We start from the raw sequence: 24,957 nt of genomic DNA, 5'->3' as shown, positions 1-24,957 counted from the left end.
CAGGTTTTACAGTTCCTGTGGTGGCAGGGGAAGGTGCCAGGATGGGAGGGTGGGTTGTAGGGGGGCGTGGACCTGACCAGGTAGTCACAGAGGGAACGGTCTTTGCGGAAGGGGGAAAGGGGTGGGGAGGGAAATATATCCCTGGTGGTGGGGTCTTTTTGGAGGTGGCGGAAATGTCGGCGGATGATTTGGTTTATGCGAAGGTTGGTAGGGTGGAAGGTGAGCACCAGGGGCGTTCTGTCCTTGTTACGGTTGGAGGGGTGGCTATTCTAGTACAACTACAACATTGGCTTCTACCTAACTGTGGAAAATTGCCCAGGTGTCACCTGCACATGAGAAGCAGGACAAACCCAACCTAAATAACATGTCATCAGTAAAATAATTAAGGGGTAAACAATAATCATAGAAGCCCTACAGTGTGGAGATTGGGCCCAAAAACTTCACAATGACCCTCTTAAGAGAATCCCACCCAGATCCATTCCCCAACCCTATTACTCTACATTTCCCTTGACTAATGCACGTAACCCACACATCCCTGAACACTATAGGCAATTTAGCCAATTCACCTAACCTACACATCTTTGGACTGTGGGAGGGGTGTCCTCCCACACTGTGTAAACTCCACACAGACAGTGACTCAAGGCTGGAATCAAACCTGGGTCCCTGGTGCTGTGAGGCAGCAACACTAACTACTCAGCCACGGTGATAATGCTATCAAATAGCAGTTCCTTGGCTCATTAATGTTCAGTTTGGGTTGTGCCTGTGCCATGCAGTTCCTGACCCTCATTACAACTTTGGTTCAAACACAAACGGAACAGCAGAACTCTAGGAGGAGTTGGACAAACGGGTCCGTTTCTGTGCTGCATGACTCTGAGTAAGGTGAGAGCGACTGCCATTGACATCATTTAACCAAATGTGGTGCCCAGGAATCCTAGCAAAATTTGATAAGTGGGAATTGAGGGGAAAACTCTGGAGTCATACCTGGTTCAAAAATGGTTGTAGTTGTTGGAGATCAATCATCTTGCTCTGGGTAATCTCTGCAGGAGTTCCTCAGGATAGTGTCCTTGGCCCAACTGTTTTTAGTTGCTGCAGCAATGACCTTCCCTCCATTGTAAGGTTAGAAATGCGGACGTTTGTTGATACGTTTGTGCCATGCAGTGTTGAGCAATGACCATCTCCAACAAGAGAGAATCTAACTATTGCCCCTTGACATTCAATGGCATTGTTATCACTGTCCCATTATCAACATCCTGGGTATTACCATTAACCATAAAAGAACTGGACCAGCCATCTAAATACTTGGCTACAAGAGTAGGTCAGAGGCTAGGAAATTTGTAGTGAGTAACCTATCTGACCAAACCTGTCCACAAAGCTCAAGTCAAGAGTGTGATAGAATACTCCCTCCTTGTCAGAATCACAGGAGGTCTAATAACACTGGAGAAACTAAACATCATCCAGGACAAGGCAGCCTACTTGACTGGCACCACATCCTAAATTGAATTGAATTAGCTTTATTGTCACATGTACTCAAATGAGTACAGTGAAAAGTTTACACGTCACCACTTACAGCACCACCTTAAGTACAAAGGTACCTAGGTAAATTTTTTAGTTACAGAATAGAGAAATTTTTAAAAATTGCATTACAATTATACACAGAACAACCATAGATCAGAAAAAAAACAAGAAGCAAAGTTAAAAAGGCAAGCATCCCTGTCTCTCTGTAAAGGCTTTCTGTAGTAGACCAACACAGGGGACCTCGGCATGGTCTGCTGACTGCCACCATGCTCTGCCAACCCTGGGCCAGGTATCGAAGGCCATTCCTCAAATGTTCACTCCTACTACCAGTGTTAAGTAACACCATGTGTATCATCTAAAAATTACCAAGGCTCCTTCGACAGCACTTTCCTAACATGGACTTCCTAGTAGTGTTGTGGATGAACCTACAGCAAATGGACTGGAGCAATTCAAGAAGGCATCTTATCACCATCTTATCAAGCGTAACTAGGGACAGTCAATAAATGCTGGCCCAGCTAGTGAAGCTTACATTCCATCAATGAATTTTAAAGAGTTACAGTAAATGTATTTATATAGTACTTTTCACATAATAAGATAGCACAAATCACAGAGTTGGATAGAGCTCTTAAGGATAGTGGAATCAAAGGTTATGGGGATAAGGCAGGAACAGGATACTGATTGAGGATGATCAGCCATGATCATAATGAATGGTGGTGCTGGCTTGAAGGGCAGAATGGCTGACTCCTGCACCTATTGTCTATTGTTACTCATCAAAAGTTGACACCGAGCCACATTAATGAGGACTGGTGACTAAAATCTTGGTTAGAGATTGATTTTCTAGAGTGTCTTAAAGGAGAAATAGCAAGTAGATTTAGGAGAGGAAATCTAAAGTTCAGGGATCTGCTACATAAATGGCCTACTCTTGCACCTATTGTCTATCGTTACTCATCAAAAGTTGACACCGAGCCACATTATACGAGGGCAGGTGACTAAAATCTTGGTTAGAGATTGATTTTCTAGAGTGTCTTAAAGGAGAAATAGCAAGTAGATTTAGGAGAGGAAATCTAAAGTTCAGGGATCTGCTACATAACCATCCAAACTCTGACATATCTGTATGTGATGAAGTAAAATGCTCAAGAAGGAATGAATGCCTTCTAATATAACAGTTGGTGTGCCTAGTTGTCACGGAGTGAAGCAGTGCCTGAAGAGAGATTATCACCACTTTCTTAAAAGTAATTATGAATGGGAAATACAAATGCCAGTCCTGTTTATGACACCTACATCCTGTGAGTGAATATATAAAATATAAACAGCTCAGAGGGAACTTTCCGATCCTAAGTCCAAATACATTGTGGTCAGTTGTAACACTGTACTGCCATTTTGGCTTGTTCCACATAATTTAGGGATGGACCATGAATCCTTCCTGATCTCTGACTGGGCTACAAAATTGGGATTAAAGTTGCTGCATAATGGAGATCACCATATCTTCACTGCATCCTGGGAATTGGCACTGGAATTCCTTGCTTCACTGCTGTCTCTGGGTTCTAAGGCATCCAACCTTGATGTTAAATGTTTAAATTAATGGGCAGGATTAGGATGGCATAATTTATTACCCATCCCTAAAAGGTATTCAGAGGCCAGTTTAAAGTTGACACCATGATGTGGATTTGGAGTCATATACAAGCTAGACCAAATCAGGACAGCAGATTTCCTTTGCTGAAAGGCATAAATGAAGCAGATGGGTGTTTATGACAATCTGGTAAGTTTTAAAGTCACTATCTTTGATACTCCCTTGTTTCTTTCGGGTGTATTTAATAAAATGAACGAAGTTCCCCCAACTGCCATAATATGATTTGAACTCATCTCCGATCATTAGTCTATACCTTGGATTACTATCCAATAGCAAAGCCACTTTCCTACCACTCCCAGTTGATCTAATTTACCTCCTCTTCAGCAGTTTTGCAGTTAAGTTGCTGCTGTGTCCTTAGGATCTCAGTTGTATTTCTGAACTTTAATAAAACTCCCCCTTCATTCTGACAGTATAATGTTCCACTCCAGTGACATCATAAATAGGGGTATGGCAGGGGGAGGGGGCAGAGGGAGAGGGGTACCACAGAGTGACTGGATTAAAATGACGTGAAAAGCTATTCCAGGGCACTCGCCCCGCTCGGCTGCAATTATCCAACATTTCCATGTGGAAACACGCAACTGGACCAAGGGAGCAGTGAGTGTTCAGATACTGCATACAGTCATAGAGTCACAGAGATGTACAGCATGGAAACAGACACTTTGGTCCAACCCGTCCATGCTGCCCAGATATCCCAACCAAATTGAGTCCCACCTGCCAGCACCCGGCCCATATCCCTCAAAACCCTTCCTATTCATATAGCCATCGAAGTGCCTCTTAAATGTTGTAATTGTACCAGCCTCCACCACTTCCTCTGGCAGCTCATTCCACACACGTACCACCCTCTGTGTTGTGGATAGCTGAGGGTATATTCAGAGAGAGACACTCAACAACTGCAAATTGACTTTGTATAGTGTGTTTAATGTTGAGAAATGTCTTATTCGTGAGGAAAGAGGTGGGGAGGGTGTAGCGTGCGATAGGTGCATGCTGGTGATAGAGTATTCAGGAGTCCTTTCAAAGAGGTGAGGGCAAGAGGTTTAAGGATAGAATTCCAAAACAGATTATGGTTGAAGTGAGTGGAGTGGAGGACAACAGGCTCATGTCTGCAAGTTGTCTGGGATGGGGATGTGGTGCAGAGTTGCTCAGATACAATACGTTGTGGAATTAGGCAAGGTGGCATTTCAATACAAAGTGTCCAGGATAAGGTGACCAGATATCCTGGTTTTGTTGGTGCGGTTACAATTTTACATTAAATGTCCTGATGCCCAGACAATTTCCTAAAAATAGTTCAATATCATGGCCTTCACATATTCCCTATTTGTCTAATGTAAATTTGGCCTGAAAATCTGTAAAAATTTCCTCTTTTTTCCTGAAGGCACTCATCACCACATTCTTTGATGTCTACATGGGAGTCACCACAATCTTCTTTGGCTCCAGCATCTCCACTGCTGTTGATGCCTCTTAAAGGATCAACACAATAGGGTCATCAGCTGTGGCTGAACAAATTCAGGGAGATGTCTCCCTTTGATTTCATGGAATCAGAATCCTCATATTGCAGAAAGAAGCCACTTGACCTATTGGGTCAGCACCAACCATCCAAAGAGCATCCCACCCAGACCCCTAACCTATCTCCATAACCCTGTATTTTCCATGGTTAATTCACCTATAACACATCCCAGGACACTACGGACAATTTAGCATGGCCAGTCCATCTAACCTACACATTTTTGGTCTGTGGGAGGAAACTGGAGTATGCAGTGGAATCCCACACAGATACAGGGCGAAGCTGTAAACCCCATACAGTTACCCATGGTTGGAACTGCACTTGGGTCCCTGGTGCTGTGAGGCAGCAGTGCTAACCACTGAGCCACATGGCTGCCCAATCTTCCAACCTCCCACCTTCAACTGCTCCTCTCTCAGTGTCCTGCCTTTGATCAGCCACCAAGTGAATCATCAAAGAGACCCACCTTGCCATCATCTCTTAGTGTGCCCTGGTTTTGACTTGTACAATTTGGCCACTTTAATCACGAGCAAATTTAGTGACTAGTCAGTGGAACACCATGTAGTATAGAAGACAAAGTTTGGAGGGAACTGGAATATAAATATTGGGGTGGATGGGGTGGGGGAGGGGATGGCATTGGAGATGTAGAGAGACCTGGAAGGCCAACCAGAAGATCATTGGCATGTTGCTTAGAAAAGACACATTTGTCAAAGCTCTTATGTTCACTTGGACAATTTACATGAAATAGTAATGATAGGGAAAGTAAGGAGGTAGGCTCTGACTGATATGCTGTGGCACATGCACTAGTTAATGATAGTTGGCAGTTAACTCCTCTCATGCAATATATATAGGAAACTGCTGATTGGTAGAAGTGTTGTCGTGATGAATGCATCAGTTAATGATGACTGACAAGTAACTGCCAACCCCTCTCAAACAATATATATGTTGTTTTTCTTGCAAATTGTCCTGATGAGCAAGCTTAAAAATTTCAACAAAAAAAAGCAGTACTTACGTTGGGTGCTACTAAACCAACCTTGTAATCATTGTTGAACCAAGACAAAGATCATTTCTCTTGAAACTTCTCTTCATCTTCCTTCATCCTAAGACCAGACAATATTCCAATTCTCCCTTTCCCTGGAGCACGTAGTTATATTAGTTAATTAGGTTGATAGTTAACCGGTTTGGATTAGGTGAGGAAGCAGCTAGTTATGGTTAGTTGAGAGAAGCAGCACTAATGAAGGATGTGGGGTTAGTGAGGAGCTGGTTGCTAGGCACCAAAGGCCATGGTTGGTTACGTGCGCGGCCCCGCGGCCGGCTCCACGCGCGCGCACCCGCGGCGGGGGCGGGCCTCCGACATCACAAGATGGCGGCCCGGAGCGGGAGTGGGGAGCGGGCCCGGAGAGAGCGGCCCGGGCCCCGGCTCCAGGCTCAGCCCCAGGCCGGAGACAGCGGCCTGTGCCGCGGCTGCCTGAGCCTCGGCCTCGCCTGCCCGCTGTGCCGCCGCCGCCGCTGCTGCTCGGGCAGCGGGAGCCGTGTCCCCTCGCCCGGGGCGGACTCTGGGGCCGGGCCGCTCTGGCAGCAGCCGCTGGGCCGCAGGAGGAAGCAGCAGCCGGGACGGAGAAGGAGGAGGAGGAGGCTGGGCGAGGAAGCGGAGGAGGAATCGGCGGCGGCGGCGGCAGGAGCAGGGCCTGAGCCCGGTGAGAATGGGAGTGACCGGGGATAGAGCTTCTGATCTGGGCGGGAAGGGAGGGATAGAGGCGGGACCCCGGCCTGGCCTGGCCTGGCCCTGGGAGCCAGACCCCGGCCTGGCCCTGGGAGCCGGACCCCGGCCTGGCCTGGCCCGGCCCTGGGAGCCGCCTGGCCCGGGGACCCTGCTCCCAGAATCCGCCAAAAGGGGAGGATGTTCAGAGACGGGGAGGCGATGTAGTAGCCACTAAACTGGAGATACTCTCCACTTTAAGCCGGCAGTTAGTGTTGTCAAAGCAACTAAACTAGTCACTGAGAGGCTCAGATAATGATGTGGGAGCAGATGCTGTAATCTACACTGAAAACAACAAATGCTGGAGACCACAAGCACCATCCATGGAGAGAGAGCAAGCTAACTGCCTGCTTCCAGTCTCGATAAGCTCTGATGAAGAGACATCTGCACTCGAAACATTAGCTTTCTCTCTCCAGGGAATGCTGTCTGACCCACTGTGATCTCCAGCATTTGTTTTCCGTAATGATCTGGGAACATACCTTCAAATCCCACCATGGCAGCTAATGGTATTTAAATTCAGTTTCTAAATCAGGGATTAATTCCCTAAATTACAAGTGTAACAATTCTACCCTATAGACAAATCCTGAACACACCAACCTAATCCCATATTGAGTCATTTTTCAGATTGGGGTGATCACGGTAAAGTGGAAATGTCATTGGGTTAGTAATTCAGGACACAAGTTTAAATCCCACAGCTATTGTACCTACCAGATTTAAAATCAATTAATATGTCTGAAATTGAATTGAATTTATTGTCATGTATACCGAGGCACAGTCAAAAGCTTTATCTTGCGAGCAATACAGGCAGATCACAGATTAAGTAAATAATAGGTAAACAGTGGCAAAAACAAAAACACAGTTACAGGCGAATGTTTAGAGTTTAAGTCCATTCAATATTCTAACAACTAGTCCCAGTAATGTGACCGTGAAGCTTTCCTTGATTGTTGTAAAACCCCACCTGTTTCACTAATACCTTTTCCCTTTCTTTTACCTGGTCTGGCCAACATGAGACTCTGAACCTACAGCAATGTGATTGACTCTTATCTGCCCTCTGAAATGACCCAACAAGTCACACAAGGGCACTTGGTGATGAGCAGTAAATGCTGAGTCTGACTCATACATTCATGAAAAAATTAAAAATAATTTTAGAAAATGATGGATGGGGAGAGTGAGAGATAAAAGGACCAGTCTTACATAGTTCAAGGAATGAGAGTAATGGGATCAGAGGGAGTTTTGTGGGATATACAGGTATGTGACAGTGAAAAGGCTTATGTGGATGCCCAGGGGAACTGAAGAGTTTTTACAATCTTTCTTCATTGTGGAGTGGAACTTCTTAAATTCTTAAAATGTCTGTTTCAGGTCTGATTCAATCACGAACTAAAGCTGAAGCACTACTGGTTCCGCCCGCCTCTGAGAGTTTTCTCAAAGGATTTGTCCAGGCATGTAACTGGCTGCCCTTTGCTTGTGTTAAAGTTAATGTATAGGATGTTACAACACAAGAGCGGCCATTTGGCACATCACATTTCTGCTGCCCCGTGACAAAACTGCATCAACCCCAATCCCACCTGCACCACCTTTTGATCCTAAGTCATCCTATCTTTTCCTTCTACTATTTCTCCACCTCATTTTTCCTTTGTAAAGGCCAATTTAGATTCTGTTCTTTGTGAAATATTCAATGTCCTGTTGGTGAGATCAGTGCTTTAGAAAGAGTAAAATTCTAACATATCCCCTTGTGACAGTTTAAACATGTGTTCTGAAGTTATAGATTCACTGACCATTAGATATATTTTCCCTTATTTTACGTGACCAAAATCTCTCAAATGTGAGTGTCTTCCAAAAATAATGCATCCGTTTCTTTCGCCTCCTCAATGCTGAAGTCTTTTGCCTTAGTATCATCTTGGTAAATTTCTTGTAGTAAAACTTGCACACCTCTACATGGCATTCTGACCAGTGATTTTTACAGATTTAGTACTTTTTAAGATACTTTCTAATCAATCTGTTCAGCAGTGTTACGAACCTGGACCAGATGGGACTTGAACCCAGACTTCCTGGCTCAGAAATAGTCATGATTTGGAGATGCCGGTGTTGGACTGGGGTGTACAAAGTTAAAAATCACACAACACCAGGTTATAGTCCAACAGGTTTAATTGGAAGCACACTAGCTTTCGGAGCGTCGCTCCTTTACTATCACCTGATGAAGGAGCAATGCTCCGAAAGCTAGTGTGCTTCCAATTAAGCCTGTTGGACTATAACTTGGTGTTGTGTGATGATTAGCTCAGAAATAAATATACTACCTCTGTACCACAGGAGCCACTTAAATGCACTTTGCTCTGTGATTTTGAAAAGAAGTCGACCACTCCCCGACTATGTTTGCAGGATTTGAATCTGGGTTCCCCCAGAATATTACCTGGGTTTCTGTATGAATAGTCTAGCTAATGCTAGGAATGGACTCACCTGTTTTAAGATGCTATGACCCTAAGTCAGGACACTGTGATCTCGTCGTTGAAAAGAAATGGGGACAGAGATTTAACATTTCCATAACTTGCTAATACAAACTCGTAACCCATACAAGACAGAAAGCTTGTTTCTGATAATATTTCATCAGTGCTCTATATAATACAAGTGTCAGTGGGGGAGCATTTTGTAGAGGGCACTCATTACTCCGTTAGATTTAAGATTGCTTTGAGAAAGGACAAGGATGGGCCTGAAATGAAAGTTCTAAACTGGAGGAAGGCCAGTTTTACAAACCGCTATGATTTGGCCAGATTGAACTGAGAGCACTAACTTTCAGAAAAATCTGTCTCAGAACAATGGGATACCTTTTAAGGGAGTAAGGAGAGTACAGTCCTAACATTATGCCATTAAAGAAAAATGGTTGGACCAACCAATCCTGTGAATCCTGGCTATCAAGGAACATAATGGATAAAGCAAAAAGGGAAACTTATGGTAAATACTGAGGGCTGAAAATCGCCGAAACCCTAAAGATGTATGGGGGAAACTTAAAAAGTAAATTAGAGCAAAAAAGGAGTTAAAAAAAATTAATGAAGGAAAATTACAAATTATTTTACAAGAACATTATGGTAAAAGGATATCCAGGGAGAGAGTAGGACCCATTATGGGTCACATAATAATTTGTGCAAGAAACCAAAGATTGTGGACAGGTGAATCCTGGAATATTTTGTCGGTGTTCACTAATGAGAGGTATGATGTGGATTTGGAAATCTGAGAAGGACCATGATATACTTAAAGAAATTAATATAGACAGAGAGGAAGTTCTGAATGGTTTGGTGACTTAAAAATAGTTACATTTCCATGGCCAGATGAAATGTATCCAGGCTGTTGAGTGAGGCAACGGAGGAAATAGCATGTTGTCAGTAATTCTCAACTCCTCTCTGACGACAGGACAGCAGGCCAGAGGGCTGGACAGCAGGCCAGAGGGCTGGACAACAGGCCAGTGTGCTACCATTTATTCAAGAAGGGAACAATGACAGGCTAACCTCAGTGGTGGGGAAAATATTGAAAACCATTCTGAGGAACAGAATTAATTTAGTCTTTGAAGGCGGGGATTAATCAAGAACAGTCAGCATGGTTTTGTTAAGGGGAGCTCATGTCTGACCAGCTTAATTGAATTTTTTGAAGAGGTGACCAGGTATGAGGATGAGAGCAATGCATTTGATGTAGGCCTGCTGTGCCTTTTCAGTACCACACTCTCGACTCTAATCTCCAGCATCTACAGTCCTCACTTTCGCCTGGTTGGTCAGATAAGTTTGCTCAAGATTGGAAATTTGTGTGTTGGTAAATAGTGAGGAGGATATAGATGAACTGGTCAGATGGCTGTTACTGGTCAGTGGCAATGGAATAAGTGTGAGGTAATGCACTGAGCAGGACAAACAAAGCAAGGTAATACATGATGAATGGTATGACCCTGGGAAGCACCAAGGATAAGAGGGACCTTGGTGTTTATGTCCCTTAAGGTGCATCAGGTCAGGTTGATACAGTGATTAAGAAGGCATATGGGATATTTGTCTTTTAGCCAAGGCATAGAGTTTAAGAGCAGGGAAGTTATGCAGGATTTGGGCGCCTCCTAGCAGAGCGCTTTAGGGAACATCTCCGGGACACCCGCACCAATCAACCACACCGCCCCATGGCCCAACATTTCAACTCCCCCCTCCTACTCTGCCGAGGACATGGAGGTCCTGGGCCTCCTTCACTGCCGCTCCCTCACCACCTGACACCTGGAGGAAGAACGCCTCATCTTCCGCCTCGGAACACTTCAACCCCAGGGCATCAATGTGGACTTCAACAGTTTCCTCATTTCCCCTTCTCCCACCTCACCCTAGTTCCAAACTTCCAGCTCAGTACTGTCCCCTTGACTTGTCTGGACTTGGTCTACCTGCCTATCTCCTTTTCCACCTATCCACTCCACCCTCTCCTCCCTGAGCTATCACCTTCATCCCCTCCCCCACTCACCCATTGTACTCTATGCTACTTTCTCCCCACCCGCACTATCCTCTAGCTTATCTCTCCACGCTTCAGGCTCTCTGCCTTTATTCCTGATGAAGGGCTTTTGCCCGAAACGTCGATTTCGAAGCTCCTTGGATGCTGCGTGAACTGCTGTGCTCTTCCAGCACCACTAATCCAGAATCTGGTTTCCAGCATCTGTAGTCATTGTTTTTACCTTGTTTTTCCTGGAGCAGAGCAGCCTGAGGCGGGGTGAATGTGATTGAAATGAATAAAATTATAAGAGGCAGAGACAGGAAGGAACATTCCGTCTCAGTGGAGGGACCAGTGACCAAGGAGCAGAGATTTAAAGTAAAAGGCAGAAGGTTTAAAGGGGATGTGAGGGTAAAAAAGGTACTGAGGGTGTTTTAGAATCTGAAACCCACTGCCTGTAAGGGTGATAGAAGCAGAAACCCTCATTACAACATTTAAAAAGTGTTTAGCTGTATGTTTGCAATACCAAATGCTGGAAAATATTGACTGGAAGCGCTATAGTTCGAGTACCTTAGATGGGTCAGTTTTTGTCCAGTGTGTGCTGGAGGGTTTCCTGACACAGTATGTAGACAGGCCAACAAGAGGCAAGGTCACATTGGATTTGGTACTGGGTAATGAACCAGGCCAGGTGTTAGTTTTGGAGGTAGGTGAGCACATTGGTGATAGTGACCACAATTCAGTTACATTTACTTTAACAATGGAAAGGGATGAGTATATACCGCAGGGCAAGAGTTATAGCTGGGGGAAGGTGATTATGATGCAATTAGGCAAGATTTAGGATGCGTAAGATGAAGGAAGGTGCAGGGATTCAGCACAATTGAAATGTGGAGCTTGTTCAAGGAACAGCTACTGCGTGTCCTTGATAAGTATGTACCTGTCAGTCAGGGAGGAAGTGGTCAAGTGAGCAAACTGTGGTTTACTAAGGAAGTTGAATTTCTTGTCAAGCAGAATAAGGAGGCTTATCTTAGGGTGAGACGTGAAAGCTCAGTTATGGCACTTGAGAGTTACAAGTTAGCCACGAAGGATCTAAAGAGAGAGCTAAGAAGAGCTAGGAGGGGACATGAGAAGTCTTTGGCAGGTAGGATCAAGGAAAACCCTAAAGCTTTCTATAGCTATGTTAGGAATAAAGGAATGACTAGAGTAAGATTAGGGCCAGTCATGGACGGTAGTGGGAAGTTGTGCGTGGAGTCCAAGGAGATAGGAGAGGCACTAAATGAATATTTTTCGTCGGTTTTGTACAGGAAAAAGATAATATAGTCGAGGAGAATACTGAGATACAGGCTAATAGATTAGATGGGATTGAGGTTCATAAAGAAGAGGTGTTAGCAATTCTGAAAAATTAGAAAATAGATAAGACCCCTGTGCTGGATGGGATTTATCCTCAGATTCTCTGGGAAGCCAGGGAGGAGATTGCACAACGTTTGGCTTTGATCATTATGTTTTCATTGTCTATAGGAATAGTGCGAGAAGACTGGAGGATAGCAAATGTTGTCTCCTTGTTCAAGAAGGGAGTAGAGACAATCCTGGTAATTATAGACCAGTGAGCCTTACTTCGGCTGTGGGTAAAGTGTTGGAAAGGACTATAAGAAATAGAAATAACTTGATTTGAGGTAGTCAACATGTTTTTTGAAGGGTAGGTCGTGCCTCACAAACCTTTTATTGAGTTTTTTTTTTAGATTAGATTACTTACAGTGTGGAAACAGGCCCTTCAGCCCAACAAGTCCACACCGACCCGCCGAAGTGTATACCACCCAGACCCATACCGCTTCACCTAACACTACGGACAATTTAGCATGTTCAATTCACCTAACCTGCACATTTTTGGACTGTGGGAGGAAACCGGAGCACCTGGAGGAAACCCACGCAGACACGGGGAGAATGTGCAAACTCCACACAGAGAGTCGCCTGAGGCGGGAATTGAACCCGGGTCTCTGGCGCTGTGAGGCAGCAGTGCTAACCACTGTGCCACCGTGGCCAAACAGGTGGATGAGGGTAAAGTGGTTGATGTGGTGTATATGGGTTTCAGTAAAACATTTGACAAGGTTCCCCACAATAGGCTATTGCAGAAAATATGGAGGCATGGGATTGAAGGTGCTTTAGTGGTTTGGATCAGAAATTGGCTAGCTGAAAGAATACTGGGAAATGTACATCCTGGAGTTCGGTTACTAATGATGGATAGCACTGTTTTGGGGCCACTGCTGTTTGTTATTTTTTATAAATGATCTGGATGAGGGCATAGAAGGATGAGTTGATAAATTTGTAGATGACATTAAGGTAGGTGGAGTTGTGCACAGTGCAAAAGGATGTTGCAGGTTCCAGAGGGACATAGATAAGCTGCAGAGCTGGACTGGGAGATGGCAAATGGAGTTTAATGTGGAAAAGTGTGAGATGATTCACTTTGGAAGGAGCAACAGGAAAGCAGAATACTGGGCTAATGGTAAGATTCTTGGTAGTGTAGATGAGCAGAGGGATCTTGGTGTCCATGTACATAGATCCCTGAAAGTTGAAAGGTTCATAGGGTTGTTAAGAAGGCGTACGGGGTGTTCGCTTTTATTGGTAGAGGAATTGAGTTTCGGAGCCATGAGATCATGTTGCAATTGTACAAAACTTTGGTGCAGCTGCAGTTGAAGTATTGTGTACAGTTCTGGTTGTCGCTTTATAGGAAAGATGTGAAAGGGTGTGGAGAAAAGTTACCAGGGTATTGCCTGGTTTAGAGGGAAGGGCTTACGAGGAAAGGCTGAGGGTCTTGAGGCTGTTTTCGTTCGAGAGAAGGTGGTTGAGAGGTGACTTAATAGAGACATACAGGATCATCAGAGGATTAGATAGGGTGGACAGTGAGAGCCTTTTTCCTCGGATGGTGACGGCTAGCATTGGGGACATTGCTTTAAATTGAGGGGTGATAGATGTCAGAGGTAGGTTCTTTACTCAGAGTAGTAGGGACGTGGAACAGCCTGCCTGCAGCAGTAGTAGACTCACCAACTTCAAGGGCATTTAAATGGTCATTGGATAAACATATGGATGATTATGGAATAGTGTAGGTTAGAAGGGCTTCGGATTGATTTCACATCAAGGGCCAAAGGATCTATACTGCGCTGTAATGTTCTATGTTCTAAAAGGAATTAAATAGTTAGGTTATTTTGACCAGCACATATTCAATGGACCAAAGGGCATTTTCCTGTGCAGTAGACCTCTATAACTCTAACATCCTTTCAAGAAAGAAAATCTCTTATCTTTACCTGATCTGGCCTGCATGTGACTCCACCGTCAGGAATGTCCTCTGAGCAATTAGAGTTGGCCACTAAATCCCTGAACCATTAAAATGGCTAATGTAAAGACAAAGTACTGCGGATGCCAGAGCTGAAGTTAAATCAGAAAGTGGTGGTGAAGTTCAGCAGGAAACACAAGGATGATACCAGACTTGCTGAATTTCTCTAGCTCTTTCTGCCTTTTTTTCGGATCACCAGCATCTGCCATCATAGATCAGCCCTAGCTCAGTTAGTAATAGTGTCTGCTGAGTTAGGCCATCATAGGTTCATGACCTCATTCCAGAGACTCAAGCATTTAATCGAGACTGATGCTTCTAGTGTCAACACTGTGGGTGTGCTAGACTGTTTGAGATGCTGAGTCCCAGACGGAAAGTTAAACTAAGGCCCCACCTTCCCACCCAGGTGAAATATCCCCCAATCACTACTGGGGGAACAAAAAGCCTTTTGTTTATATGTAGCTCCTTTGAGAACTTTGGGACAGATAAATTATTTTTGAAGACTAATTCCTGTTATAATGTAGGAATAGCTGCAGAAATGTGTGCACAGCAAGATCCCACAAACAGCAGTGTGATAAAAGGTTACCAATGTAAATGGTTTGCATATTGTTGTTTGAGAGGCAAAGCCGAAGGTGCATCTCACCTTCAAAAGAAATCTTTAATATCCACGTTAGAGGGCACAGATTCTTACAGAAAATGGTATCTCTCTGTTTATCGTTCCTTCAGTACAGCATTGGCAGTGCCAACCTCCAATATTGTGCTCAAAACACAAAAGCATTCTTGCCTGTGTCCTGGGCCAATGGTATTCAGCTGTGAGAAAAGTAGACTCTGTATTGGCTTTACTTTAAAAACACATATCTCATGTTGTAGTGCTTTGAGACAATCTGAGGTGGTGAAAGACTTTGCCCTAGTCTGTGTGTGTCTGTGTCTGTGTGTTTAAATTAGATAGTGTGGACCTCTGATTGTTTCTGACTCCCAGGTATCATGCCAGAAGCTATCCAGCAATGACCTTCAAAGTTTTGGAAGGACTGTTAAACTCTCATTGTGTCTTTCATAAATCTCTGAATGTTAGTTTTCAAATTCCTTAGGTAGGGCCTTTTGCTTGTTCTGTTGTCTTTATTGGGCTGAAGGCTGTTCAGCCCCTCCTGGTGCTGTTCTACCATTCAGTGCCATTGTAGCTGATCTATGTCTTAATGATTTTGTGCTGAAAATGTGTTGCTGGAAAAGCGCAGCAGGTCAGGCAGCATCCAGGGAACAGGAGAATCGACGTTTCGGGCATAAGCCCTTCTTCGGCTTATGCCCGAAACGTCGATTCTCCTGTTCCCTGGATGCTGCCTGACCTGTGCTTTTCCAGCAACACATTTTCAGCTCTGATCACCAGCATCTGCAGACCTCACTTTCTCCTTAAAGATTTTGTGGTCATTTTGAATGAAACCAGATTTATATTCCCTAATTTTTTTTTTAAATTACAAAGCCTTATATAAACTAAGTTGGGATTTGAATTGACAGCTCCATCACTGAACATTTTGTTTTGTGACTATGCTTTGATTGGGCGGCACTTGATAAACATCAATGAATGCGCTCCTAGCTGCATTAACAAACAGTTTAAGATGATTAGGTGACCTCATACAAGGCTTATTTACACTTCGTACAAGCAACACATTTGTAACAGGCCTGTTGTCTGCGAACTAAAGGGAAATGTTCGCGCTTTGCTTTTTTTTAATTGCACAAAAGCTAAGGGAGTGGTTAAATCCCTTTTGATTTCTCCATAAAATATGTCAGCCAATCAGTGCCCTTTTCTCCTCCAGTATAAGTTGTTGAAATTGGCATTCTTACATTTGTCCTGTAGCGTGCAAGATGAAAAGCTTTAGCAACATGACTCTGCCTTCAATGACATTCACCTTTCCATATGTGATATGTTTCAGGTCACAACCCAGCACTTGGGCACAGTGTTAGGCTGATCAGCAGCTGACACAGGCTTGATGGAATGAATGGCCTCCTGTTCTCTAAATCTTTACTTCTGACTCAGTCAAGCAGTATGAACTTTACAAGGATAAATCTTGGCAATAAAGACTCGATGGGCCAAAGGGCTTCTTCTATACTGTGTGATTCTGTGAACGTTATAGACTTACTTAACCAGGTCTGTTCCTCTTCCTGTTCTGTCAATCATTTCAAGCCTTTATAGTTCTGAAGGCAATTTGAGTCTAGAACGTAACTAGTTACGGAGGCTGAGAATAAACTACAAGATATTTTCATTCAGTCACTACCTCCCTGCTCTAAACAAACACACAAATCCAGTTTGGCAAACTTTCACATCACCAGTTATCACCTTGGTTTCAAATGCCTCCACTTCTTCACCCTAAACGACTCTCCAATGATGTGTATGCTTCTTTTATTCTGATTTCTAAGTATTCCCAGTTTCCATCATCCAACTATTGAGTGATCATGCCTTCAGCTGTCAAAGCCCAGAGTTTTGGTATTGTCTCCCTAATCTTGTCTCCCACTCTCTGATCTTTCAGTACAATCATTTAACAGTGCTCTTTGTCCAAACTGTCACCATACCAGTATCTCCCTGTGTGGATCTGTGTTGAGGGTTGCTTGATAAACGCTCCTGCGATACTCTGTGGGATGTTGTATTACACTATTGTGATGCATTTTCCATTGGCGCGTTCGTAGGAGTAACCTTTTGACGTATAGGACATGACAATTGTTCCCTCTGCTGTTTAGAGTGTCTACCATGCTCTGTGAAATGCATGCTTGAGTCACTGTACAACCTTGTCTGCATTCCAAATTGTGAGGACCTGAGGAAATGGGCATAACAGTTTCCTCTGGGGAGAGGGTTGGTAACCAGAGGTCACAGACTGAAGATAATTGGCAAAAGGATGAGTGCAAGTGTAAGACCTGGAAGCTGATTCAGTCATTTTTATGTTAGTTCAGTAGTATAAAACTTGAGTTTTGCTGGAAAACAAACACTTTGAAGCTTTACATCTTGCATTCAGAACAAATTACAAGAAATTCCACAGTAATGGGGAACAACATTACATTCTCCATGGCAATGCCTGTACCAATCAGAGTCCACTTGCCAACCAATCAGTACTTATTCTGATACAATTTAAAAAATTTGTTCCTCTTTACACTGGTATTTCTTGCACATTGTCCTGATGAGGGCAAAATGAAAAGCTTTGATGCCATTTATCTTTTTTCTGTAATAACTTTTAGAAGGGAGTTAGATGAATAAATCGATGGGGACGTTTCCAGGCTCTAGACAAAGAACAGAGGGTACTGAGATTAATTAAATAGCTGTACTAAAGGGTCAGCACAAGTCAAATGAGCTTGGAGACCTTCTCCAGTGCTATATGATTTATGGTTATTGGAACTTGATGGATAAAGGGTACTGGTTACTTCAGGTGCTTTGTCTGATTGGAGTTGGGTTTGTCTTTAGTGAGTTTCCATCATTGAAGGGTGTGATGCTGGAAAAGCACAGCCAATCAGGCAGCATCCAAGGAGCAGGAGAATCGATGTTTCAGGCAAAAGTCCTCGGATGCTGCCCAACCAGCTGTTTCCAGCATCACACTCTTAGACTCTGATCTCCAGCATCTGCAGTCCTCACTTTCTCCTTTAGTGAGTTTCCCTTTTGTTTTGTGCTTACAGAGCCAGTGTTCCGTGCTCCCCTGGTGCTGAGTAAAGCAGGTGATGTCCGGGAGGGGCTTGAGAATCAACTCCGACAGGTACTGTCCTCCATCACTTCAGTCAACTGTTTTCAGAATGAGGAGAGGAATGGGGCAAGGATTTGTGGGGTGGAGAATGACCTCACTCTGTCCTTGTACTGTGACCATTTGTTGATGATGTCATCTTGGAGGAAGCACAAGTTCTTTGGTTATATTCCAGGATTGAGCTGATGTGGAGTAAGTTATGTTCATGTCACAAGTGCCAATCAGTGGTCACCTCAATACAGTACATGATAGCCCTCCATTTCATTACACACCAATTGAACTATGGTTGTCAACTCTGTTCAACGTCATCTTCTGGGGCACCTGAATCGCACTCTGCCATTGCCACACTCTGCCACGTTTGCTGCACAGGAAGATATTGGGCTGAGAAGATGCAGTATTCAGTAGCCTCTGTTTTCTCTGGGCTCTCTTCTCACCAGCTGAGCTTCTCATTTGTGCTTGCCTCTTCCAGTGGTCGTTCAAGCAGTTGGCCTCCAGACATTGCAGGTATCAGTAGATGCTTCCATGAGAGAGTCTAACCATCACCTCTTGACATTCTGTAATATTACCATTGAATTCCTACCATTATCATCCTAGTGATTACTATTGACCAGAAACTGAACTGGATTAGCAGTATAAATCCTGTGCTAAAAGGACATGGCAGAGGCTGAGAATTCTCAATGTAACTTACTCCCTGACTGTCTTAAGCCTGTCCGCTGTCTATAAGACACAAGTCAGAGTATATGAAATATCTCCCACTTGTCTGGGTGGGTGCAGCTCCAACGATGCTCTAGAAGCTTGACACCCTCCAGGACAAAGGACCCACTTGCTTGGCACCTTATCGACCACCTTCAACACACACTCCCTGACCACTGATGCACAGTGCTAACAGTGTGGACCATCTACAAGATGCACTGCAGCAACTTAGCAAGGCTCCTTAACACCTCCCAAGCCTAGTACTTCCTTGTAAAAGGATAAGGGCAGCAGATACATGGGAACGTCACCACCTGCAAGTATTACACCAAGCTACTCACCATCCTGAAATATTTTGCTGATACTTTACTGTTACTGGGTTAAAATCCTAGAAATCGTTCCTCTGAGCACTGTGGGTGTTCCTACATCACCCAGACTTCAGCAGTTTAGGAAGGTGACTCATGACTAAGATGCTATTTACAGTGTGATACTGATTGTGTTGTTTGATTCTGATGGTTCAGTTCAGTCTGCATGCACCCTGCCCCTCGCACTCCCCCAGTACAAGTTACTGATTAATGTCCTGAATAACGTGGAGGTAATTGGATGTCAAGTAATCAGATTCCTAAAAATTAATCTGCGAAATATCAATCAATCCAAATGGCTAATAGAATGAAGGCCCTATGTGGCTGATATACAAGGGGCAAAAGTATGTACCCATTGAGGAAAATATTTAAAGGGACTGCATTCAACTGTGGTAAACCTCAGGGAGGATATCCCATCTTACCTTTGTAGCCTGGATTCACTAGAAAGATGCCTGGCCTTTTTAGGGTTAAATTGCAAACTCCGCTTCAATGAATTTGGTCTGTATTCCTTTCAGTTCAGGGGTTTATGTGGTTTCCTATGAATTTGATGGGATTAGAAACTGTTTCCTCTGGGGGGGGTGGACAGAGATCCATAATAACAGGCATAACTTCTTTCAAAATAGAGCTAGGCTGTCAGGAAGCCTTTCCTCACACAAAAGGGATTGGAAATTTGGATCCCTTGGGATCAATTGGAAATTTCAAGACAAATTTTCAGGTAAGGTGTATATCAAATCAATAGTTAAGAGCATTGGAGTCCAGATACACACCAAGGCAGACTCTCAAAAGTTGGAATGCAGTCCTTCCATGGCACAGATCTGGGCACATTCAGGGCAATGCCACCTTTATTGACAGGCCCAGTCCAGCCTCTGAGCTCATATCTTCCGGAAACAAATCTGTGCATGTTCCTGACACTCTTGGAAAGAGGCCAAGATTGACAAGCTGCAGAGGATCAGAACCAAGGGAGTGCTGCACTCTCGGAGGGTCAGCACTGAGGGGGCATTGCATTCTTGGTGGGTCAATGCCGAGGGTGCACCATACTGTCAGAAGGTCAGCACCAAGGGAGCGCCGCATTGTCGGAAGGTCAGCGCCAAATGAGTACCACACTGTCGAAGGGTCAGTAATGACAGAGGGCTGTGTTGTTGGAGAGTCACGACCTGGGTCATGCTGTACTATCCGACTATCAGTGCAGAGTCTAACCTATCAGGGAATCAGCTGTGATGTTGTGCCATTATGTCAGGACGAGGCAATGCCACACAGTTGGAGGGTCAAGGATGAGAGAACGTTTTGCTATCAGAGGGTCTGGGCTGAGGAAGAACCGTGTTGTTGAAAATGCCACCTTTGTGATGTAACTTAACTAAAACTTGTCTGCCCTCTCAAGTAGATGTTCAAAATTCCAAGATTACTATTTCAAAACAGAGCAGGTAGTTTCTTCCTTGTGTTCAGGGGCTAATGTTTCTCCCTCAATTAACATCACTAAAACAGATTATTTGGCCAGTGCCACATTGCTGTTTGTGAGAGCTTGCTGTGCATAAATGACAGTGACTGACCGTGACAGTCCTGATGAAGGATGCTGCCAAAACGTCAACTCTCCTGCTCCTCTGCTGCTGTTTGACCTGCTGTTCTTTTTCCAGCTCCACATTTTATTAACAGTGATTGTATTACCTGTTTTAAACAAAACCTTTAGGAATGCCCAGAGTGCTGTGGTGCTATTTAATTAGAAGGCTGTCTTTGTTTTAATTAGTTGCCTTTTTTTCCATTTATCGTTGGATGTGGTACAGCATTTGTTAAGCTACTAGTGTACCACCATCTTGAACCGCTGCAGTCCTTGAGGCTTAAGAACATCCACAATGCCATTAGGAAGGGAGTTCTAAGATTTTTGTTGAGTGACTCTGAAGGAAGCGTTATATGTACAAGTCAGGATGGTGAGTGGCTTGGAGGGGATTTCTGTGAATCTGCTGCTCTTGTTCTTCTAGGTTGTAGGTTTGGAAGGTGCTGTCTCAGGAGCCTTGCTGAGTTGGTATATTGCATGTTATAGATGGTATACTGTTATTCAGGAGAATGCTGTAGCCATTCTCCACATTACCCACAGTGATGAGAGAACTTGTTTAATGATTTTGTGTGAGAATTTAGAAAAGGTACTGAAATGACTGAGTAGTCATGATGATTTTTAAAATCATGACCTGGAATCTTCTGCATCGAGCAAGACAGTGAGGCAGGGCCCTCCATTCAATATCCCATCTGTATCGGTGTACCTGCTGAGTCCAAGCTGGGAAATTCTGTCGATTTTGTCTGTTAATAATTCAGATTTGCCCTTCTTGAATGGGAATAGTCAGACCAAACACTGCAGGGGAGTGAGTGAAACAGGAAGATGGTAGAACAAACCCTCCATCTCTGTTTCTGCTTCTGACTTTGAAAGTAAATTACAAATCGCTACGTTAGGCGAGTTAAATCTGTGACCTTGCCCTTACTCCCTTTCTATTTCTCTAACCTGTTCCAAGACCAACCTTTTTTCTCAGCTTCACAGAAAAGTTGCATCCTGAAAATTCCTGCTCAAATTGATTTCTTTTAAGTTGCTCACCCATGTGCAGCTCCGCACAGGATTTAAAAGGACCACGTCTTAAATAAATGATCGTGCCCTCTAAAACCAAACAGGAAGCTTTGTTGGCCACAATGACATCTCTCTGCTCTTCCAATTCTGGCTTCTTGAGCAGGCCTATTCCTATGCTGTACTGTTCTTTGTCCTGTTGCCCCCCTCCCCACCTGACTACCCATCCAGTGTAATTATTGCACTAGGGACAGCAGTACCTTTACCTTCCTGAGCCCTGACCTTTGGACTAGCCTCGCTGAACCTGTCTGCCTTTTTGAGAAAGTTGTTACTCAACCAAATCCTAATATCTCCTCACATTGTCAAATGCTTACACTGCAGTGAAGCATGGTGGGAAGTTGCATCCTGTTAAAGTTGCTGTATAATTGACAAACCCTTACTATTGAAGCAGGTTTGGTAATAATGGCAGTGGGTACTATAATGCTACCTCTCCTGCTCACATCCAGTTATCCACCTTCCCCCATTGCTTGCGTGCTGGGTGGGGCGGAGAGGGTGTAGGGGTTCACTGAGACTGAGATTATAACGTTTCCTGTCTCCAGTATGAGCCGGAGAAGGAGAGCTTGAAGGAAGATGATGAGACGGTCACAGCGGAAATAATTCAGATTATTCTGGCTGAGGGGGAGCACGAGAAGCAGCAAATGGAAAAAAAGAAAACAATCATGGAACAGGTGAAGAGGGATGAGGAGCTGGCAAGAAAATGGGGTCGAGATTTTGTGAGTGTTTATAAATTCTCCTCTGTCTTTTTCTCTTGCTCATCTCCCTTCTATCTCCCTCTGTCCTTGCCTTCCATTCTGTCCCTCCCTGCCTCTTAGTCCCTCAGCTCCTGCCCTCTCCCCTTCTCTACCTGTCTTGCTGCCTCTTTGCCCCCTGGTGCTCCCTACCTCTCACTTATGACATGCACTCACAGTGAACTGCTGATGTTTTCTCTGAACTGCCTGTTTCTGTTGAGGAAAGGACATGTAGAAAGTGACCAGGATGCATGTCTGAGCGACTGCTGCTGGATGAGGGAGGCTCTTTTGTGTTGAACAAAAAATACAATGGCTGCTATGTAGATCAGAACCATCCAATTTTAAATTTTTTTTGTTCATTCATGGGATGCGGGATTGCCTGTCTGGACCAGCATTAATAGCCGTCCCAATTTGCCCCTTGAATAGGTGGTGGTGAACTGCCTTCTTGCAGTCTGTATGGTGTAGGCTAACAATGCCACTGTGGAGGAAATGAGCAGGACTTTGACCCAGCGTCACTGAAGGATCAGTGATATAGCTGGGGGAGGTAATGGCCCCGTGGTATTATCGCTGGACTACAAATCCAGAGACCCAGGTAATGTCCTTGGGACCCAGGTTTGAATCCCATCATGGTGGACAGTGGAATTCGCCTTCAAGTAAAAGAAAGTCTGAGATTACAAGTCTAATGATGATCGTGAATCTATTGTAGATTGTTGGAAAAACCATCAGGTTCACCAATCCTCTTTAGGGAAGGAAACTGCTGTCCTTATCTGGTCTGGCTGCCACGTGATGATTCCAGTAATGTGGGTGACTCTTGACCGCCCTCTGGGCTATTAGGGATGGGCAATAAATGCTGGCCTAGACAGTGATGTCCACATCCCGTGAATGAACCTTTTTTAAAAAAAATTCCAAGTCAGTGTGGTTAGTGGCTGAGAGGGGAACTTGCAGGTGGTGATGTTCCTATGTGTCATAGTCATAGAGATGTACGGCATGGAAACAGACCCTTCGGTCCAACTTGTCCATGCCAACCAGATATCCCAACCCAATCTAGTTCCACTTGCCAGCACCCGGCCTATATCCCTCCAAACCCTTCCTATTCATATACCCATCCAAATGCCTCTTAAATGTTGCAATTGTACCAGCCTCCACCACTTCCTCTGGCATCTCATTCCATACCCGTACCACCCTCTGTGTGAAAAAGTTGCCCCTTAGGTCTTTTTATATCTTTCCCCTCTCACCCTAAACCTATGCCCTCTAGTTCTGGACTCCCCGACCCCAGGGAAAAGACTTTGTCTATTTACCCAATCCATGCCCCTCATAATTTTGTAAACCTCTATAAGGTCACCCCTCAGCCTCCGACACTCCAGGGAAAACAGCCCCAGCCTGTTCAGCCTCTCCCTATAGCTCTAATCCTCCAACCGTGGCAACATCCTTGTAAATCTTTTCTGAACCCTTTCAAGTTTCACAACATCTTTCCGATAGGAAGGAGACCAGAATTGCACACAATATTCCAACAGTGGCCTAACCAATGTCCTGTACAGCTGCAACATGACCTCCCAACCCCTGTACTGTAGTCTTGCTAAGATTTGCTTTCCCAAAATGCAGCACCTCACATTTATCTGAATTAAACTCGATCTGCCACTTCTCAGCCCATTGGCCCATCTGGTCCAGATCCTGTTGTAATCTGAGATAACCCTCTTCGCTGTCCACTACACCTCCAATTATGGTGTCATCTGCAAACTTACTAACTGTACCTCTTATGCTCGCATCCAAATCATTTATGTAAATGACAAAAAGTAGAGGACCCAGCACCAATCCTTGTGGCAGTTACTGGTCACAGGCCTCCAGTCTGAAAAACAACCCTCCACCACCACCCTCTGTCTTCTACCTTTGAGCCAGTTCTTTTTTTTTAGATTAGATTACTTACAGTGTGGAAACAGGCCCTTCGGCCCAACATGCCCACACCGCCCCGCCGAAGAGTATAGCACCCAGACCCATACTCCTACATTTACCTCTTCACCTAACACTACGGACAATTTAGCATGGCCAATTCACCTGACCTGCACATTTTTGGATTGTGGGAGGAAACCGGAGCACCCCGAGGAAACCCACGCAGACACAGGGAGAATGTGCAAACTCCACACAGAGAGTCGCCTGAGGCGGTAATTGAACCCGGGTCTCTGGCGCTGTGAGGCAGCAGTGCTAACCACTGTGCCACCGTGCCGCCCACAAATTCTGTATCCAAATGGCTAGTTCTCCCTGTATTCCATGAGATCTAACCTTGCTAACCAGTCTCCCATGGGGAATTGTCGAACGCCTTACTGGAGTCCATATAGATCACATCTACTGCTCTGCCCTCATCAATCTTCTTTGTTACTTCTTCAAAAAACCCAATCAAGTTTGTGAGACATGATTTCCCACGCACAAAGCCATGTTGACTATCCCCAATCAGTCCTTGCCTTTCCAAATACATGTACATCCTGGCCCTCAGGATTTGCTACAACAACTTGCCCACCACTGAGGTCAGGCTCACTGGTCTATAGTTCCCTGACTTGTCTTTACCGCCCTTCTTAAACAGTGGCACCACATTTGCCAACCTCCAGTCTTCCGGCACCTCACCTGTGACTATCGATGATACAAATATCTCAGCAAGAGGCCCAGCAATCACTAGCTTCCCACAGAGTTCTCAGGTACACCTGATCAG

The 24,957-nt window shown here is 44.5% G+C and overlaps 1 protein-coding gene and 1 long non-coding RNA gene across 4 annotated transcripts in view; one reads left to right on the top strand and one right to left on the bottom strand.

The window, feature by feature from the left end:
* LOC122550979 overlaps positions 1 to 5,737 on the bottom strand; it is a 21,170-nt gene extending 15,433 nt beyond the window's left edge. Inside the window, exon 1 of the long non-coding RNA XR_006311982.1 lies at positions 5,656 to 5,737. This is a non-coding gene — a long non-coding RNA (uncharacterized LOC122550979). The remainder of the gene's footprint in view (positions 1 to 5,655) is intronic.
* A 51-nt stretch (positions 5,738 to 5,788) lies between these two features.
* The window catches only part of rnf169 (ring finger protein 169), a 29,011-nt gene continuing 9,842 nt past the window's right edge, over positions 5,789 to 24,957 (top strand). Inside the window, exons 1-3 of one of the 3 annotated variants that reach the window (XM_043692545.1) lie at positions 5,789 to 6,340; positions 17,810 to 17,886; positions 22,068 to 22,241. In XM_043692545.1, coding sequence (XP_043548480.1) covers positions 5,878 to 6,340; positions 17,810 to 17,886; positions 22,068 to 22,241 — 714 coding nt within the window. In that variant the 5' untranslated portion in view covers positions 5,789 to 5,877. Of the gene's footprint in view, positions 6,341 to 7,761; positions 7,842 to 17,809; positions 17,887 to 22,067; positions 22,242 to 24,957 lie in introns of all 3 variants that reach the window. The other 2 variants (XM_043692544.1, XM_043692546.1) reach the window with 2 other exon arrangements.

This window comes from Chiloscyllium plagiosum, chromosome 6, assembly GCF_004010195.1.
Source record: "Chiloscyllium plagiosum isolate BGI_BamShark_2017 chromosome 6, ASM401019v2, whole genome shotgun sequence".
NCBI classification, from domain to species: domain Eukaryota; kingdom Metazoa; phylum Chordata; class Chondrichthyes; order Orectolobiformes; family Hemiscylliidae; genus Chiloscyllium; species Chiloscyllium plagiosum.
The sequence above is the reverse complement of the archived record's forward strand: the minus strand, read 5'-3'. Positions and strand labels throughout refer to the sequence as shown.